This window comes from Scyliorhinus torazame, chromosome 16, assembly GCF_047496885.1.
Source record: "Scyliorhinus torazame isolate Kashiwa2021f chromosome 16, sScyTor2.1, whole genome shotgun sequence".
NCBI lineage: Eukaryota > Metazoa > Chordata > Chondrichthyes > Carcharhiniformes > Scyliorhinidae > Scyliorhinus > Scyliorhinus torazame.
The window spans coordinates 8,108,686-8,129,643 of NC_092722.1; the positions used below are offsets into that span (position 1 = coordinate 8,108,686).

At 41.8% G+C, this 20,958-nt stretch overlaps 1 protein-coding gene across 15 annotated transcripts in view; it reads right to left on the reverse strand.

Moving 5' to 3' along the window:
* kif1b (kinesin family member 1B) overlaps window positions 1-20,958 on the reverse strand; it is a 231,679-nt gene that overhangs the window by 91,678 nt on the left and 119,043 nt on the right. For 13 of the 15 annotated variants that reach the window (XM_072477876.1, XM_072477878.1, XM_072477875.1 and 10 more), the window contains 5 exons: window positions 17,439-17,518; window positions 15,275-15,381; window positions 13,415-13,498; window positions 12,821-13,001; window positions 10,717-10,789 (listed from right to left, as the gene is read on the reverse strand). In XM_072477876.1, the coding sequence (XP_072333977.1) occupies window positions 10,717-10,789; window positions 12,821-13,001; window positions 13,415-13,498; window positions 15,275-15,381; window positions 17,439-17,518 (525 nt within the window). Of the gene's footprint in view, window positions 1-1,207; window positions 6,051-10,716; window positions 10,790-12,820; window positions 13,002-13,414; window positions 13,499-15,274; window positions 15,382-17,438; window positions 17,519-20,958 lie in introns of those variants that run through there. The other 2 variants (XM_072477888.1, XM_072477890.1) reach the window with 1 other exon arrangement.

Below are 20,958 nucleotides of genomic sequence, written 5' to 3' on the forward strand. Positions count from 1 at the left end.
TTTATTAAAATGTGGATACTTGTTTTAGCTCCAGTAAGTTAACAAACTAGAAACTTAAACTAGCCTGTTAGCAAGCGATTTAACATTTTTAGGGCGAAGAACATCAGGGCCTTAGAGTTGAAATTCAAGCAAGTTTGATCCCCGTTTCGCTCACCTCCAAATCGGAGCAGAAGTGCAGTCTGCCCCTCCTCTGCACAACCCACACTTTGTATTTTTTTTGGGGGGGGCTACAATTTAAAGTTAAGGCTAAACTTCTATTTTCAAAAAGAAAAGGAATCTTGTTTTCCCAAGTGTTACCCAAGTCATACACAACATACGGTCGGGACATTCACAGGAGCTTTCAAATCACTTCAGTAAGGAGACGGCAGATCAGATTTTAAAAATGTTGCAGAACCTTTGGAAGGGCTGATGCTATACTTCTGGCACTTGTAACATTTTACTCCTGACCAGAGTAGAACTAATTTTCGCTTGTGGGATTAGACATGTAGCCACTGAATGCTTATGCAAGACCAAACTACTTCCTCATTTCAGTCTGTGCAAAATTGTTCTCTATTCGCGCAGTCCTTGAGAACTTAACTTGTTGGGTGAACCTGCTCCGAATGCATGTTTACAGTAAATCAGGAGCTTGGATGAACATTTTTGAATGCTACCTTAATAAATGCATGATGGGGCATCCCAAGTAGTTAATACACCTCGGCATTCTGACTGTGGCCATTTCAGTGCAGGGCCAAAAAACTAATTGGATTAACTTGAAAACAGAAGTAGAGGGACAGGTGAGCACAGATTTGGGAAGTTATGGGCTGCGGAAGAGACCTGGGTCCGCTTCCCTTCCCGCACCTGCCCAAGGCAGAATTATTTAGAAGTCGAAGGGTCTATCATACATCAGAACGGTTACGGTCAGAAGAAAGAGAAAAGTATCGCCCATTATCCACAACCTTGGTCTGAGCGAGACAAAAAGTAGAAACCTCTTTGCCAACGGGAGCACTCTGATTGTTCCAAGAAAGCTTTAATTATAGGAAACCCCTGTGGAAAGTCATTTTATAAAAAAAAAATCTCCACACGCATTTCTCAATTATTCCGTAAGATAGGTATCATATTTAACACCCGGTACTATGAAAAGTTGGACAAAAAAAAAAACAATGGAGGGGGGGGTGGGTGGATTCCTATCACATCCGAAAGATTTTTATTGAGAAAAGTCACCACAAACTTGAAGACTTGGCACTTTATTTGACTGAAACTTTTACAACAGAACTTTGCAAGCAAATGACTTGAACTGGGCACCAACGTACAGTACAGTAGCCAGAAAAGGCAAACGTGAAACTAAATACAGAGGCATCAGTCAGACCACAATTATTGCAATTCCAAAGTCACGGAAATCATAAATTTACAAAACCGGACTTGCATAAAACAAGTTTGCAAATACTTGGATGTTACTCTGCAATTAGCTAACTCTTAAGGCCCGCCTGAAAAACGATTGTCATGCTGTAACAAATGTCCATGAGGGCCCATTTTAAAAGCAGACAACGAACCGTCCACAGGACGGTAAAGTGCCCCAGTATAGTATGTGATTCCCTCCCATATTTCTGTACAAGAAGCACCATGTTAAAATCACTTTGCATTGCTTTCCAACCTCTGTGTATTTAATCAAAGAAATAAAAACTAGTGGCATGCATCATTATTAAGATCAACATAAACCTTCCTGCAAAATGTAAATGATGATCCTGGAAAATGGGATATCTTTTTGAGTGGGATTAGTTAGGCACTATACGGAAAAGGCACTGGTCGATCTGCAGCTTTGGAGACACCATGGTCCTTAATGTTCTTCAAAACTCAATGTCTTTGCAAACAAACAGCCACAAGCATGCATGAATCAAAGGACATTCAAGTTTTTAAACCAGGGGAGTGAAATGAATCTGCAGTAGTCAATGTCAACAGTGTAGCACACTAGACAGTGCCTGTAAACCAAAACCAAAACTCCATACGTTTTGGAAGTTGGTCATTTTATATCAAGTCATCCGTGAAGACGTCATTATACCAGGTGTGATAACTGCTCCGTGACAGCAGTAAGGCATGGTTAAAAAAAAAAGTCCTCTGGAGAAATGGTTTCTCGAGAGGACAATTATACTTGTGGCTGACGTTCTTTCTTCAAATTCAGGAGTTCTCATTCTGGGTGCTCATTATTCAGCATTCAATTACTTGGAAGCTAAATATTTAAATCAGACGGGATGACACATGAGAAAATCTCCTAGGAGAAATGTTCAAACTTCCTTTGACCCAAAAAATACATGACTAACGTTAAAAGGTACCCAGATTTAGAAATGATAATTCAAAGCTTTCAGGGTGTAAAAGGATTAAGTGATGTTCAAGATCTGACCTATTTAAACGCAGCGAGTGGACGCAGAAGCGAGGAAATAAGCCAAAGTACATATTTTTTCTTTAAGGAAGCATCTAATCACACGTAAAGTTAAGGAAATTATGGCATGCTGATAAAGACTTCAATTAAATTGAGGGCACTTTTGTTATGTACACAGCAACCCTGGGCACCACTTCAATCACATCAAATCGAAAATGATTTTTCTTTCCCTACCGAGCACCCATCATGTGGATTGTTGATAGTCCTCATTTCAGGTCATAAGCAATAATTATTTAAAATATGAAATTAATGTGGTTAAAGTGAGAGCAAAAAACAAATCTTTAAAAGAAAAAGTTTTAAATCACTCTGAATCAAACAGCTCACATGCAAACTATCGATCTCCAAAAGTGTATCCTATAGATGCTAGTTCTGAAATTGAGGTTTTGAAAGCTTCCCCCCCCGCCACTCCAGTATTTTGGGATGAAGCTTTTAAAAATATATTTGATAGGTTTCTAAGAGAAAGCAAATAATGCTGGAATGATTTGGCTCCTGCATTAGTTGAATTGAAAGTTCCCAAGTTTAAGGGCACAATGGAATTTTGAAATGCCTCTAAGATATGAAATGCATACGGGAGTTCAGGTACGTTTGGCACACAATTGAATTCGAACATAAATGATATATGACTGAAGGAGAAACTATTTTTTTTTTAAAAATTTATTCTTGTGATCTATTAGAAAGGAAAGTGGTAAATAATGTCTGTAGCAAGTTCTCGCCAAACTAAAGCGATGACGCACATATGAAAATGAAATGAAAATCGCTTATTGTCACAAGTAGGCTTCAAATGAAGTTACTGTGAAAAGCCCCTAGTTGCCACATTCCAGCGCCTGTGGGGGGAGGCAGTTACAGGAATTGAACCATGCTGCTGGCCTGCCTTCAAAGCCAGCGATTTAGCCCTGTGCTAAACAGCTTGTTGCAATGTGTTAAGGTGGATAAGGCACCATTGTTAGTTTGAAGTTCCTTTCTGGTCAGCTGCATCCCAACCTTACGAGACACATTCACAGACATTCAAACGTGCAACACCTTTAAAAGCTAACTTGCTCCTAAATCACCAAGCACAAGAACTATTCAATCTTTATCAGTGAAATGGACAAACTTTATGATTGAAATGCAATATCCCTCAGTTTACCCAGGTGATATTTCAAATGGTAATGAATACTACAAAAACGGGATAAGTTTTAAAATGTCGCAAAAAGATCACTTCTGGTGGTGGGGGTGGGGTTGGGAGAAGAGGTAGTTTTAATTTTTTAACTCTGTAAACTTATTATTTGAAAAATGAACCTTGCTACTAGATTATTCTGCTCTTCCGCCAAGCAAAAAATATTGTAAATAAATTGGGACACATTACACAGAAGTCAAATTGTATAAAGAAAATACTACTCCGTTTTGTTGGATTCATATGAACTCAAAAATTAGCAATTGCTCAGCCACCTGCATCGTATCCCCCCCCCCCCCCCCGGTACTCCATGAAGGTTTTCTTTAACAAAAATATACATTATCATCATAGGGTTTTCTTTTGTAAAAAACAGAAATTCAATCTGGACCTTTACAAAGGTTCATTAAGAGTTGATGAAGCAAGCTTGCAGAAAATACATTGTATTGTGATTATAAATAGGGAAATCCACCCAAAATCATAAACGACAGTTTAACGCTGGACCAAATTGATTTCTCAAAATATATCAACAGGCAAAAATTAAGTGACACCTTGATCATTAAACATTTGAGCCTATTAAGGATATTAATACTATTTGCTTAAATTCGGTACATCAGTTTGTCAAGAACCTAGCCAATTGACACACAGATTTATGAAACACATTCGAATTTTCCTATCCAGTTTAAATTCAAATAAATAGGATGATGGGGTTTGAAGTTCAAGTGTCATAAAATTAATTTTGAAATGAAGAAAGCAGGTTTACTGACCAAATGTCGTGTGTCAATTCTCAATGCCAATTTTTGGTACATCTATAATTAGGCTGTCAGCTTTCAAAACTAGTGCAAAAGACGAGCTCGTATTGTGGTTGGATGATCAAAATTAAGATGAATCCTACGAAGCAGGCTTGGCTTTTTCAGTTTCCAAAATGTGTTAATAAAACAAAAATCTGGCCACTGTTTAGTTTGGATTTTAATGATGTAGGAAGATCGATAGCTGGACATAATGTCAGGCTAAGCACCCAGGCGACTCTGAAGGGGAGGCTTACCCCAGTGGTTGGTTCTACACAGTTGTTTCTCGTGCTTTAAGGTTTGGCGCTGAGTATTGTCGACGCATTCTTGGTGGGGTAGTGAAATGGTTGTGATACGATCTATCAGTTCTACTATATTCAAATGCTTGGAAACAATTTTCATAAGATCCACTGTTAAAGTAATGCGGACGCGGGTGGTTGCGCCGCTGATGATGCGCTGCAGACTCTGGCGTTCGACGGCCATCAGATGACGGCAATGATTCGGTTGAATTTGAGGTCTGCCGCCGCAGGCCACGTTGCTGACCATGGCTGAACGAGTTGCTCCGCCAGCGAATCTGCTGCTCGTTCTTGTGCTGCTGTCGGTTACCATGGTTATACCCCCTGCCTGATCCGTACGGACACCATGAACGGGGTTGATCGCGGTCGTTCATTTCATTCGCATCTTCCTCGGTGCTGACCCCTTCCTTCGAATCCCTTTCCACGACAAATTCTACCGCCTCCTTGTCCGTTATGATTATGTGCGTGCCAGGGCTCCAGGAGTTTCGGTGACTGGGGTTACTCTTAAAAGGGAACCGCAGTTTCCGATCTTCGGGCGGGATGAACCTGTGCGGCACGCTCTGCCGGCGCAGCTGTTTTGTGATCTCTTGCTGTTGCAGGCTTTTCAATCGTATTTGCTCCTGCCTCATCCATCGCAAACGGCCGCGCCTGAACTCTGGATCTTCGGACATCAGTTTTGAAACGCGCTCATCCTTGCTGGTCTCATCCTCATTTACGGAATCCCATTTGTTTTTCTTGTCCTCACCGCTACTACGGTCATTGCCAGAGAAATGTTTCCCTCGCTGCTCCTGAGAATCCACCAGTGGAAAAACCTTCTCCATCTGCAACATTTTATTGCGAAGAACCTTTATCTCTTCTTCCTTTGAATTATTCTGCTTCTTTACTTCTTGCAAAATATTTTCTAGTTTGCCTACGTGGCACTTGAGGTCGTCCACATCACTGGGAGTTTTCACAGTGGCTATTACATCTTCAATCCGTTCCTCTCCAACACCCACCGTGTCCCACACATCCCTTGCCACGGCTCGCCAAGAATCTCTCTCATTGGGATCCTTCTTCCCATAAGCAGCGCACAGTTCTTTCATTTTAACAATTGCCAGTGCCTCAATCTCTTGCCTAGTGTGCCTGAAATCATTCAAGGCCACCTCGTAACAGATCTCCTTTACGGCCTGGATCTTAAGGTCTGAGAAGGTCACCCATTTTGGGTCTTTGGTAATTTTACGCCGTTTGGGAATCTGGTAAACCTTGATCTGTTCGTGTTTTTTCCCACTGCTGGGTAGGCCACACTTTTTTACAATGGTTTGCAGCTTGCTGGGAGGAAGCTTCTCCCTCAGGGACGTTATCAATCGCCAACTCTCTTCACAAGATCTCTTGTCTGAATCATCCCCACTATCAGAATCTGCATCCTTTGAAAAAGAAAAACCAAAAAAATGCCCCAAAACAACCAAAATTAAAATTAAACCCAAAATTTCAAATCGAATGAAAACAAAAACTAAAATCATGAACAAAACATGGGGAAGTGGAGACTATGATGAGTTAGATGAACATGCTTAAAAACTTTGGTACAAAAATCAAACACACAATTATGGTCCAGAATCCTAAAAATATCTTTCTGCAAATATTTTTAAACTGAGCTAGGCATTGCCCACCTTTGATGCAATCTATCTTCATAAAGCAGCCTCTGCCATTAATAATAATAATCTTTATTATTGTCGCAAGTAGTCTTACATTAACACGGCAATGACGTTACTGTGAAAAACCCCTAGTTGCCACAGTCCGGTGCCTGTTCGGGTACACAGAGGGAGAATTCAGAATGTCCAATTCACCTAACAAGCACATCTTTCGGGACATGTGGGAGGAAACCGGAGCACCCGGAGGAAACCCACGCAGACACGGGGAGAACGGGCAGCCTCCACACAGGCAAAGGCCCAAGCCGGAAATTGAACCTGGGACCCTGGCACTGTGAAGCAGCAGTGCTAACCACTGTCCTACCGTGCTGCCCCGTTTAAGGTTAAACAGCATGTGTTTCCAGCCACCAACGTGCGCGACTTTGAGATGCTTCTTAGAGTTACTGTAGAGCTGGATGTGCACATTTCTGCACACAATGCCATTCAAAAATATTTGCAGAAACAAATCAGGTCATTTATATATTCTGCACCACAATTCTGCAGATGATTATTTTGACAAACAAAAGGGAAACAAAATCCAAAATTTCAACTTTTAATGTCAAATTGCCCTTATTCGTTTATACGGACCAATTCAAACTTGTTTTTATCACCCTTTCTGAATTTCAAAGCTACACCCAAGGCGTGCTACAAACATGCAAAAAAGTGATTGCCTCTTTGCAATCCTCATTTAAAACGGCAGGGTAAATGCGTCGTGCATCCGGTTTTATACAGAGGTTGAATGCTGTTAAGATGGGTTAGTAATGCAGGTGCACATATAAATGCAGTTAAATCTAGAGCAGCCAATACTCATCTCAATTCTAAAACAAAGCCAAGATACGTTTTAAGGTAGTTTCTCACTCTTGCAGAGAAGGGAGTAGGATGGTTTTGAAATACAATGCGAAAAATGTTAGTCATCATTTCTTTGAACAACTAACACCAGGTCAAAGGCTTAATATTTTTGATCAAAAATTTTAAAAATAAATATATATATATATATATATATATATATATTTATTTATATATGGGCTATACATTGCAAACTTCACACAGACAGTGACCCAGAGCCGGGATCGAACCTGGGACCTCAGCGCCGTGAGGCAGCAGTGCTAACCACTGTGCCACCGTGCTAGCCGCAAAAAGTTGTTTTCATAAAATTTAAAAAATAGCCACGTTAATTTCAAGATTCTGCCAGACTCCTTTGTGATGTCTCGGCGTTGCATTATTCCCACTACACAGATATACAGAAGTATTGGTGTTTTTAAAAAATGATTTGGAGATCAAATTTGAGCAAGAATGAGACACTACCAACTCTCAAATCTTGGGGAAAAGAAGGTGAAGTCTACATAACCTCATCAGTCTAATCGATCATAGTTAACATCACAAATTCAAATCGTTCAGAAGATTAATGTTTTGGATCAAGCAAGGCATCAGTACATTGTCACCTCAAAATAGCCAGTGTTTACTATCTTAAGGTGAAATGAAAAGAGTGAGGCCCATATGGGCAGCATAAAAGGCCTCAATATAAGAAATGAGCTTGAAGATCCATTGCTGTCCTTTTAAACAAAAATCATAGCATTCAAATTCCTAATCTTGGTTGTGCATTAGATGTAGAGAAAACAAACAGCAACAGGTTACCAAAACTTTAGAAGTCTGGTAGAGTATTTTTTCTTTAAAACAACAGAGGAGGAAGCCACGTTGCTGTAGGTGCATAAACTTTTTTTGTTTTAAAATTATTTGCAGCTTGCATTTAAAAATAAAAATCAACCGCCAAAGAACCAATTGGTTTATCAACCGAACTTGGATATTTAATTGGACAACAGTTGGACTTCTTGGCTTTTACAAGTTTGAATTCAGATCTCAAGTTGGGGTTTAAAAGATGACTTGTGTACCACTCTAATGGGAATGGAGAGAGAGTAGGGGGGTCACATATTTTTGAAATTTACCAATATATCATTCACATGAATACTAGCACTTCTGGGGGCAATCTCACCAACCTATTTTGTTAAACGCTTACAAAAAAGATGTTGAGCCCCATTCATTCTTTCCATCATTCGTTTAACCAAATGGATGTTGCTGAACATCCTTTTTGTAAGCATTTAATGGCAACCTTCATAAACACTAACTATATATTATGGATCTTCCTCTTCCCTAATTGTCCCTGTGAAGCAATTAAGGAAAAGCAGAACGAACACATTTAAAATGTCCATAGAATCCCAACTGTGCAGGAGGCCGCCATTTGGCCCATTGAATCTACATCGACCCTCCGAAAGAGTACCCTACCCAGGTCGGCTCTTCAGACCATCCCGCCCTATCCCTGTAGCCCCACCTAACCTGCACACATCTTTGGAAATGAAGGGGGTAATTTGGCATGGCCAATCCACCTAACTGGCACAATCTTTGGACTGTGGGAGGAAACTCATGCAGACACCGGGGGAATGTGCAAACTCCACACAGCCGAGGTCAGAATTGAACCCAGGTCCCTGGCGCTGAGGCAGTAGTGCTAACCACTGTGCCACCCTGCCACCCACGTGCGTCAATTTTCTCATCAGGTATCTATAGAACGCAAGTGACCTTTTCCAATTCTGTTCAAAACATAAGGAAGAAATAAAAATCTCCAACATCACCAGCACATCCCTCAAACAATACATCAGAACCCCCAATAATTTCTTGCTGGGCTATGGTTCTGCAGGCATCCGTCTAGCACCTGCATGAGTTAACATGGCCATTCTTTATGCATTAACCAAGGAAGTAAGGCCCAGCTGACTCCTCCAGCAAGGCACACTTGTTCCAACAGTGGGTAATGGAAGTACCTTCAGTGGACAGCAACCACGGCACTCAAGCTGTTGCCAATTCTCCTTTCCCTCACATGGAGGCCAGCTGCAGCTTCCCACCCACACTGTTGGCAGAGTTCAATTAACTGAGCACAGACTGGAGATTAAAGCAACAACTTCTCTGTCCCACACGGTTATTGAGCCAATCAGGGGAGGCCAAGTGCTCTTTAGATGCTTGGATTAATCAGGGCGAGGGAGGTTAATACCAGGAAGTGGAACATCATCCATTTCAGGAACCTAGTTTTGGTATCAAGCCTGCCCATTCGAGGAACAGCATCATTAGGCGGCAGGGATATACTCAATCCCCTACTGCATCAGTGTGGCACTTTTCCAATTTGCACACCGAACATCAACAAGCCTCTCCAGGAGAGACTGCCAGCTAGAAACAAATTAAGCAGACTCATTGCCCGTTAGGAACTGAAGATTTCCCAAAGGATTCTTTCAACCTGAAGGGAAGGATAATTTCACCTCCAAATCAACTTTGATTTGAACTTATAAGTCCCAGAAACTATAATAATCTTTATTATTGTCACAAGTAGGCTTGCATTAACACTGCAATGAAGTTACTGTGAAAAGCCCCTAGTCGCCACATTCCGGCGCCTGTTCGGGTACACAGAGGGAGAATTCAGAATGCCCAATTCACCTAACAAGCACGCCTTTCAGGACTTGTGGGAGGAAACCGGAACGCCCGGAGGAAATCCATGCAAACACTGGGAAAATGTGCAAACTCCGCACAGGCAGTGACATTGCCACAAGCCAGGAATTGAACCCGGGACCCTTGCTCTGTGAAGCAACAGTGCTAACTAGCCATGGTGCCAGCCAGTTCCTGCGCGTTTTCATATTTCAGGAACAAATCCAAAATAGATCTACGGGGATAATATCGCACAAATCCTATAAAACAAACCACAAGTACACAGCATCAACTCAAAACAGACTAACTTCAAGAAGGATTCAAAATAAAATTGTCTCTAAACAATTTGAGATATGAGTCACCCTGTTTCTTACCCTCAAGAAAAAGGCTTATCTAACTGACTAAAGATCACAATTATTTGCTGCTAAATTCGTTTGTCATCAAGTTACTTCCTCCGCCAATCGTCCTCCTAGGTTCTGCCCTAAAATTAACTAATTCACGTAAAATAGTCATGTCCATTTAAAGATGGGATAGTTTTGTTTTGCAGAAGCTGCCTCTCCCCAAGAGAACAAAACCCTACCACAATTACCCCATGAGGTGAAGCATCTGTTGAGTACATAACCCTCGTCTCCCCGAGTAAGTCTTGCTGTGGGGTATTGTTCAAATAGGGCAGAATCGTTATTTCTCCAGAAGATACAAGGAAGATGAAGTCCCATGCAAGAGAAGTGGATTGTACCATGCAGTTTTAAATGATCCATTTCAAGTCTCATTACAAAGAGTTCAATGGAAAGTCAGAGGTGGAAGATTGTGCAAAATTAGTAGTGTCTGGAAATCAACAAAGCAAGCATGAACAATCCACTCATTTCAGGCCAGTCTAATGCAATAAAACAATTATCTGACACACAAGAAATGTTAGAATTGAAAGGGAGTCAACAATTCTTACCAAGCGTTGCTGTTCCAGAAGCAGGTCAGCCTCCTCCTTCTCTTTCTTGTATAGGATCTCCATTTCTTGTAGCCTGTTGAGAACATAATATTTTAGATGCGTGGATACAGGGCCCTGTAGGTTCAGTACTGACCCAGGTATGGACAGATTTCAAGACAATTGCCGAACTCAATTTCTGGTTTTCAGTAAAGCAGTTCAGCGATCAAATAATTCCCCGCACGTGCTCGCAGAACTGTGCAAACTACATGCCATGCGTATAGAAAAAGGGTATTACTAATAAACAGTAGACAACACCACAGGAGGAGGAGTGGAGGAATGGATTGATGGGGGTGCAGGCAATTTTGGATAGACTTGGGAGTATTTTCAAACTTTCAATCATCAGTTGGAGCAAGGTCTAGTTGGGAATGAGAAACAGGCTTACATTGGTCTTGTCCTTTAGAGAGCATTTCCAAAAACATTTTGCGCCTAATGATGTTCCCAAATGCAGAGACAGTTTTGCAAAAGGCAGTTTGCGGCACATCCTTACGCACGCTTCTTTAACAGGAGACATTGAAATTGCTGAGGCAAGACAAATCTGAAATGGTAGCTTACTTGATATTACGTTGCATGGGTTTGATGCATATGGGATAATTATAGAATGCAGTGATGACATTGGAATATTGCAATTCTCAGACAAATGCAGACATAGTGGGCATAACACTGTCATATTACTTCTGCCACTTGATGTCAAATCTAGTTTAGAATAAAACACTACAATCCCCTTGCTGCCTGTAAAGTTTCTAGGCAATACATATGGCCAGTCCCAACCTTGCTCCCTGCTTGTACAAGAACGGACACCCACTTTCCGTTTGCAACACTTTCATCTTCCAGGCAGAGGCTCAAGGCTTGACTTCCCACTGCGTCTCGAGTGCATAATCAGGGGGGGATTATCAGGAACACTGTCTTTTTGGGTTTGGTTTTGTACCGAGGAACCGCTCCACCCTCAGATAGGTGCAAAATATAACTATTCGATGAGGAACAAGAAGCTCATCTGTCCTTGCCAACATTCTTCCCAACCAACAACAAACGATTGGTACTCATTAACGTGCTGTCTTTGGAATCTTGCTCTGCACAAACTGACTGCTGTACATAACACTTATTGCATTTCAGTAAGCAATTAATTTGTTGTATAGTGCCTTTCGATGTCCTGAAGCCGCAATAAGGCACTTCACGTACATTTCCTTGAATGGAAAGCAAGATTTTGTTTGACTTGCAACTGTTAGAACCGTGATGTTTTTTCTCTAATTCATGTCCCTCCCTGAGCAAGCTGCCTCAGTCAGGATAGTCAAGCAGCCACCAAAATAGACAGGAAATTTGACGGCGCTACAGCACACAGAGCTTAGTGATAGCTCACCTTCAACATTAACAACTGGAGTTGATCACACCCAAGAATCCAAATTAAACTGTTGACACATCCACCCTCACATATACTAGCCCAGCTGCTAAGGACAAACCATTTTTGATCCACAGACATCCCATATTAGTTAGATCAGTGTCTAGCACTGCAGTTTTCAAATACACTTCTACATTAGGCAATTAAATTTCCAAACTAGGGATCTGTACAGGTAAGCATGCAAAATAGTGTAAGAGTAGTCCAACAGGTTTGTTTCGAATCACTAGCTATCGGAACGCAGCTTCTTCATCAGAACTCACCCGATGAAGGCGCTGCGCTCCGAAAGCTAGTGACTCCAAACAAACTTGGTGGACTTTAACCTGGTGTTGTAAGACTTCTTTCTTACTGGGCCCACCCCAGTCATACACCAGCATCTCCACATCACGACTATCTGTGCAATGAAATCCAGTGCAGGTAAAACCTGGTCAATGCAGGTAGGACACCATTATTTAATGTCCGTGTCACCAATTTAATAAGCCTCAAGCCCACAAGTGTGGTCAGCAGGGGTGTATCACTTGTGTAACAAGTGTTGGCGTAATGACATTTTTATTCTGCACTGTGTACTTGCTACGAGATCTACCTTCAGCATCATCATCGCTTACCTCGAGAACCATAAATATATTGGCCCAAATCATACGTTTTCAGAAAAAGAATTCTCTGGGTTACATTTACCTTTTTTCCATTTCTTGTTTCATATCGATGCCTTGTTTTTCCAGGAGTTCCCGCTGAGCAAAAGCCCAATCGACAGGTTCAACTGGGGTCTCGGCAGACGGGGTCTTCTCACGCTCAGCACGTGCCTGCTCAGGATGATTGAATCGGAAGACGTGATTCTTGCCCATAATAATACGATTCCCTAGAGCAGGATTGAGCCAACAGTTTCAAATTTCAGGGTGATGGAACGAATATCAGGACAGGTAAAAAGGCAAAGATGATTGCATAAACAACAATAACTTGCATTTATCTATAGTGTAAAAAAGATAATCCCAAAGCACGGACAGAAGCGGCACAAAACAATACTTGACATTGAGTCATGGCAGATGAATTGAATTTAAATTCCCCCACTTTGTCCAAAGTGCATTAGCCTGGGCTAGTGGATTACTAGCCCAGTGACAATAACAGTACGCCACGGCCTTCCCTCATCACCCAAATAGGAAAGTATCAAACCACAGCAGAAAGTGCTATGCAGCGTCAACGACAACCCTAACCTAGACCAAATAGAAGAAACACAATGTAACAGACTGACACTTTAATCTGTGCTTTGCCTACCTGAACGTAGTTTCACTGGATTGGCGACTCGCTTGCCATTCACATAAGTTTCAGCTCCATCACAGGGCACCAGAGTGACGACAACTGCGAAGACAGGTGAGAACGAACAGACTGAAACACTGCCAGTTCAAACGAGGTGGGAGGAAAACCATGGCGCTGGATGCACGCAATACATTCCCGTCGAACTGCTAATGACTGCCAGGGGAAGCAGTGGGCTGATCTGCACTTAGCATCATCTGTACGGTGCTTCACAATTAGCAGCACATTCCAAACACATGCATTAGGCACAAGTGAACCTAGCATTGCCGGCACACTCAGAAGCTGCTTGTGTGCTGTGAGAATTGTACCATTCACAAAACATAACATTAAAACCAAATAGCCCTCCATTTCTAATAGGCTTCGGATTCACTTATAGTAGCGTGCTTATTGGCCGAAATAATATCCCATGAGCACAAACACTGGACTTTACAAGACAGCTATGTTTTAAAATGTCTTTTAGCTTCAGGTAAATTTGAGAATACCGGAAGGATCCCAGTTATTGGTCTGGTTGGCATGGGAGTGAAACAGAAACCGACTGAAATTCTGCGACAGTTTTCAAATCTTCCCACAGTGACTCACAGTAAAAGGGACGGCTGCTTTAGTGAGACACAGAGGACGAGATCTTCCAGTTCTGCCGACGACGCATCCCCACCACTGGTTTCTCATTGGTTTGAGGTGGATTCAATGGGGAAATCCATTGACATCCTGGCCGACGGTGCCCCCCCCCCCCCCCCCCCCCCCCCCCCGGCCAAAAACACGTCGCAGGGAGGCCAGGGAACCTTGCCCAGCCGGGAGAGACAAGGTAGGAGTTGCTGTGGAGAAGCAGGATGCTTGTAAGAATTTGCCTTCTGTTCAAAAGTAAAGGGGGAGAATCTTGAAGGAACAAGGAGTTGCCACAGTGGGCCTTGCTGATGGAAGCAGTGCTTGATCTTGAAGACTCTGAATTTTTTTTGTTTTTTTAAACTGAACAATTAAACTTTTTAACACCCAATTCTACTTTCTTAGAGAATGACTTTGAAGGACAATGGAATTTGCAACCTACTGTGGCAAGGAAAGGTGTGCCTGCTAAAGAACCTGTTCTTCTAATGACACCCATCTGCCAGAAGTGCGCTGCACCAAGGGGTTGTAAGGCACATCACAATTGCATTTGCTAATGTGAAAGTATCTATTCTAGTTTGGTGTAATAGTTGCCTGTTAAGTAACGTTTGATCAATGTTTATTTTCAGTTTGTTACAGTAAAGGTCTTACAACATGAAAATCTTGTCCTTTGGTCATTTCTATTGGTGATTACAAGTTATTCGCTTCAACAGGGATGATAATACAGGTTCTAAGCCAGATGACAGCTCTTCAAGAACTCCAATTAAAATGGACAAACATTTACTATCATACATGTGAACAGAGATTATTTTGTGGTTGAACAACATGTTACAAGTTCCACCCTGGTCATGTGGAACAATCAGCGTTGCATTCTGAAATCAAATTCCTTTCGACAAAAAACCTTTAACATGCTTCTTTTTGTAAAAAGCAGCAACACACTAAGATGTTAAAGCTCAAACTCCCTACTCTTCAAAATATGATTAGAGTCTCCGTTGGAAAACTTTATTAACATGATCGAATATACAATTATTCCAATATCCCCATTTTAAAAAGGTAAAGTATCATAGCCCGATGCATGCAAAGCCATACCATTTTAATCTGCGATAATCTGCAGACTGTTTTGTCCACAGAATTCTATTCGGATTCAGAGATCTTGCAATTTTGATCTCTAAAATTACTTATAAAATGTTTGTGGGGGGGAAAACCAAGTTTGTCAGTTTTTACCTTCTCCATTTTGATTCTGGTCACTCTTGAAGCTACAGTGCTCTTCTCTGATGTGTGCTCCACTCAGAACTATGTCCTGACGCCTCTGGGCATCTGCCTGGCCAACCCTGATAATTAAAAAAATATATACACTATATTCGCAGCATTTAAACATACAAGCGAGATATCCACTTACTATTGTGATAAATATTTCATTATACGCCTGACTAAATTCAGGTTGCACTATGAGTTGTCATAATATACACCAGTATATCATGGTGCAGACACACACTGATGGACACACAGTGGGACCAATCAACATACACAATCACCAGTGAGAGCACACGCACTATAAAGACAGGGGGCATCAGAGTTCCCGCTCATTTGAGTTGCAGCTAGCTAGGAGGACAGAGCTCTCAGCCTGTAACACAGACATTTACAATGTGCTGAGTGCATCGACTGGTTAGGACAAGGCAAAGGTCTTTAGTTAAAGCTAGTATCGTATTAACCCACAGTCTGAGTATGTTTAAACAGTTAATGATTCAATAAAATAGTGTTGCACTATTTCAAGTGTTGGTGACCTGTATGTGATCCACACAACACATCATGAGTCACAGTTGAAAATGATTCCCCACCCCCCCTCCAAAATCAAGACATTTGATCGGCTGAAACTGATGGAATTTTGCTTTTTGGAAGCTTGGGGGACATGTAGAAAACAGCTACCGAATCAAGAAAGGACAGCGTGCAAAATCAGACGAAAACAGGAGTTGAGGATATCCATCCGAAATTCAAATTTAGGTCCACCTGGGTGATTGTAGTCAAATTGAGTTCAATGCCTAAAATAGAAGCCTATCCTGAAAGGGTGATACCCAGAGAGGTTGCTGCATTCCACAACATGGGCACCCTCATTTCGAGCACAAATAATACGCTCAGAATGAGGACATTTCTGTGAAAGCAAAAGTCAGCTAACTCTGATCCGATGGCGGTCTGCATGGCATCAAAATAGTTAACGCCGACACCTATCACAACTTTGTTAAATTATAACCTCTCAATGCTCGATTCACTGATATCCTGCTACTAGACAGGAAAGTTCGGAGGCAAATATGATGCTGCCCATTAAACAGCAAGGACCATGCACTATTAGTCTGTTAAAAATGTGATTGTAAAATGGAATCAGAATTTTTTTTAAAAACTGAACAATTAAACTTTATAACAATTCTATTTTCTTACAGAAGTCAGCACACATTAGTCAATCTCAATGCTCTACCCAATTAATGGGTATATTTACCCAATTATTTTGGTGAACATCTCCTACAGGGGTACAAACAAATTGCAATATGTGACGAATATGCCTCTGATTTAAGCTCCTTTGTTGATTGCACCATTTCAAACTGATCAGAATCTGTCCACTTTTTCTAAATTTTAAGGGGCTAAGATAAGCTAGAACGAGAGACAAATAAACCACTTCCATTATTTGGGTTGTCTAGGACCACGGAACATGGTCTAAAAATTGGGGACAGACCTTTCAGCAGTCAAATTAGGGAACACTTCGACACACAAAAGCAGCAGAAATTTGGCCCGCTCTCCTGCACACAGCTAGATCAACTGCGAATTCCGAGTTCCGAGATGGATAGATTTCTGTTCCCCAAAGGCACCAAGAGAAATGGGCCGAAGCAAGGGTATACAGTGCAGTGAGGTCACAGGCCATCCATAACCGCATTGAAAGGCGGGGCAGGTTGAAGGGGCTAAATGTCCTCCTCTTGTTCCTCTGCTCACCGATAGCCTTCACTGGAAGGGCTTGGCAAGGGGAACATGAGAGCCAGCATTGCCACCAGGTGCCACTTCAAAGATTTTTAAATGGCTGGACAGTGGGTTTCAATGAGATATTCCGTCAGAATTTCTACACTGCTCAGAGGCAGATGCGATACATTCATAGGTTGTCAAACTATCAAAATAACGGAAATTGCGTTTCTTAGCCCGTGCAAATTCAAAAGATCAGATTTCAAAACGGTCTGAATACTTTATAGCTCAAGTTCGCAAAAATCCAGCCTCTTGAATGAAAATTCATTTTAATGAGAAACAAAATCCATCTCTGTCGAGCCTTATAAAGTTTAGAGCCAGCAACCCAGTCGGTCTGGTTGCCATCTTGTTCAAGGTAGCTTGACTTTCCATTTAATCTCATTACCTTGTGATGCCATCTTTGATGTAGTACAGCAGGCACTCTGACATGAGGGGATCCTCGTTGAGGTTCACTAGATGTGGCGTCTGATAAGAAAATGAGAATAGTTTAAAAAAGAAAACAGAACAGCAGAACAGCTTACCCAACATCTGCAGCTTTATAAATAATCAAGGCAGATTTTGCATGGATTCACACTAATCTTTGGAATAGAAGATCCCTCAGACAAAACACAGTTACATGAGACTGAAGGAAATCACATTGCATTTCAGCGACTGGTCTGGTCACACATATCCTCAAAATAACTTTAGCTCTAAGAAATGCGATATTCCCTCTCCCTCTCCCTCTCCCGCCCCGCCCGCCGCCGCAACAAAATGCCAAACTTGGTCAGTGTCTCCATAGATAAATGTACAAAGGGAACCAGGAGAGTTCCAGCTTCAATCCCTAGTCTGCGCCTGGTTAACTAGGTAGACGAGATGCCAGAACTGCTCTTTGCATATCCAGATGAATATGGATGGGGAATGGGGAGGGATGAGGGAGAAGAGAGAGCAAAAAGCCTGGGGAACAAAAACCAAGGTGCCAATTCCCAAAGACGTCAAACGACTCCTGCATAAATACACTTGCAGGTCGTGTTGAGTTTTGATGGCCCCCACCATTCCACTGCCTCATATCCAAACTCACACGTCCAATGAGTATTTATTTATTTTTAAATAAACATTAAAAAAGAAAATTTAGAGTACTCAATTCATTTTTTTCCAATTAAGGGGCAATTTAGCGTGGCCAATCCACCTACCCTGCACATCTTTGGGTTGTGGGGGCGAAACCCACGCAAACACGGGGAGAATGTGCAAACTCCACACGGACAGTGACCAGAGCCAGGATCGAACCTGGGACCTCGGCGCCGTGAGGCAGCAGGGCTAACCCACTGTGCCACCGTGCTGCCCATCACGTCAACAATGATAACTTGGAGGGGCAGCACAGTGGCGCAGTGGTAGCACTGCAGTCTCACGGCGCTGAGGTCCCAGGTTCGATCCCGGCTCTGGGTCACTGTCCGTGTGGAGTTTGCACATTCTCCCAGTGTCTGCGTGGGTTTCGCCCCCGCAACCCAAAGATGTGCAGGGTAGGTGGATTGAACACGCTAAATTGCCCCTTAATTGGAAAAAATGAATTGGGTACTCTAAATTTATTACTGCACTTCCATACTATTCAACAAGCTCAATGAAGCTGTTTTGCGGGGGCGGTTTTAATTATAGGCTGCTGAATATATTTACCTTAAGCAAGGAACAAAATGTCACTGCTGACGGTGCTAAATCAATGGATTTGAAATATAACTATCAAGAACATGAAGTCATTTTCAATTTGGCGGAAAAATTTAACGATGGCCACAGTTAGAAATTGAGGCTCGAATTGTTGTAATGTGCCTTTAAGGGATAACAATGTGACATCACTAGAAGGGAAATGTGTCATGTAATCCAGTCTTAGCTTCACCTTTGCCTTCGAGCAGAGAACGCACACACACCTCTGCTGCTGATGTCTTCAAGTTTTCTACCTAAGTATAAATGTCATCATGTGCCCAGTCTAAATAAACTAACCTACACCATGTTTACACAACCCCCTGATGAGCGACTGGTGCATGTATCATTATAACACCACAGTGTGCACAAACTTTCATGTAGCCAACAGCGAGCTCATTCACCCCACGAGATGAAACAACAGAATGTAGACCACTCGTGTCAACCACCACCATCCACAATATTCCGTTTTAAAACGGGCAATTAACAGGCAGGAAAGTCTTGCTTTGGTCATCCTTAATTTGACCTTTAATGAAAAATGGTTCAGCGCCTAAATCACTCCAGCGTTTTGGGTCTCCTGGCTTTTCATCACACATTCCTTTGGCTGTAACTCAGACAATATGTAATCTATAAAGAAGCAGGCAGCACTTCACACTGATATGATATTACAGGGAGGAAACAAAACTGATCTATAATTGTACGGGTCTAACAGCCTCCTAACATATTCCACAAGACTGTTAGATTCTCAAACTATTCAGAACAGCATTCCCGGGAGTCTTTTTCATAAACTACCTCTAAGTTTAAACTATTTCAGGTTACAGTGCAGACAGTGTCCCTAATTTGGATTTCTAAAAACCAGAGTTGACCGAACAATTTTTAAAAATAAGTTGCCACGCATCAAATTTAATAGTTATTAAATTAGTAAAAAGATTTTAATGGGACAGCTATCGGCTTCTCACGCCGGTTTTCTCTCACGCCCCTTGACCCCACCTGACCAGAGAATTTTCATTAAGGCCCAATTTTAGCATGGCCAATCCACCTACCCTGCACATCTTTGAGTTGTGGGGGTGAAACCCACATGGGGAGAATGTGCAAACTCCACACGGACAGTGACCTGGGGCCGGGATCGAACCTGGGTCCTCGGCGCAGTGAGGCAGCAGTGCTAACCATTGCGCCACCGTGCCGCCCGATGAAATAAAAAACTTAAACATTCGATTTCACACATCTCCTATTCATTTTAGGTTCAATTGTTTTCTCTGCAAGCCGGCAAGATCCAAAATCCAGCAGGAACCTGGTTCTGAGCTTGCCGGTTTTGAGACACTAGACCTGTACAAGTTGCCTTTTTCGAATTATTCCTATTAACTAACTGAAGACTGGTGCTACACATTTTGTAGCCCAGGCTTCCCGACTACAGGAGGACAGTGCAATCGCAAGTGGTATTCCAGGGGTGAAATTGGTGATCAGCAGGTTGAAACATACCTCCTTGTGATGTGTATTGTACTAAAGGAACATGACAGATTTAACACCGATAGATGTAACAGTTCAATATTAACACGAGCATTACACATTATAAACAGATAATTTAACACCATCATTTCGACACTATCATATATACCAACCTTCTTTGGAGAGAACACGCCATAGGAGTCAGCAAAAAGATCACATGGCCTTGGATTCAAAATCTAAGCAACATGGTGTGTCAGGAAGCAGAAATGCCAAAGTAAAAAGTGACAGAAAAGCATGAATGCAAGGAGACACACAAGGAAGACATTGCAACAAAATGGGTAACAAGTGGAGAGAACCATGAACTGTGTGAAACATAAAGGAGCTAGTACGGGAAGGGATTAGATGACACAGACTGAAATAAATCCATTTGAGTTCATGAGACTTGAGACAATATCATTGTGATAATGTCGCATATTTCCTGAATGCTCTATACTGGAGTAGACAAATCCTCAAGTCAAAGCCACAGAACTAGAACTACATTATGACTCAGCACTAACCAAGTCATAATGTTCTATTTTGTTCCCAAATTTAACTCTGAATAGTTGAAAATTAGATAACCTTCAACATGACAGAATTTGGTTTAGGCAGTTCGACTCATGGTGTGATTTCTATCCATTTTAAAGTTTAATGGTAATTGAGTCACCGTTGAGTGGATTTCCATAAAAATCAAGCAAAATCAGAATGTGCACAAGACTGTTAACGCCACATTTTATATCAAGCCTTTATGTTTT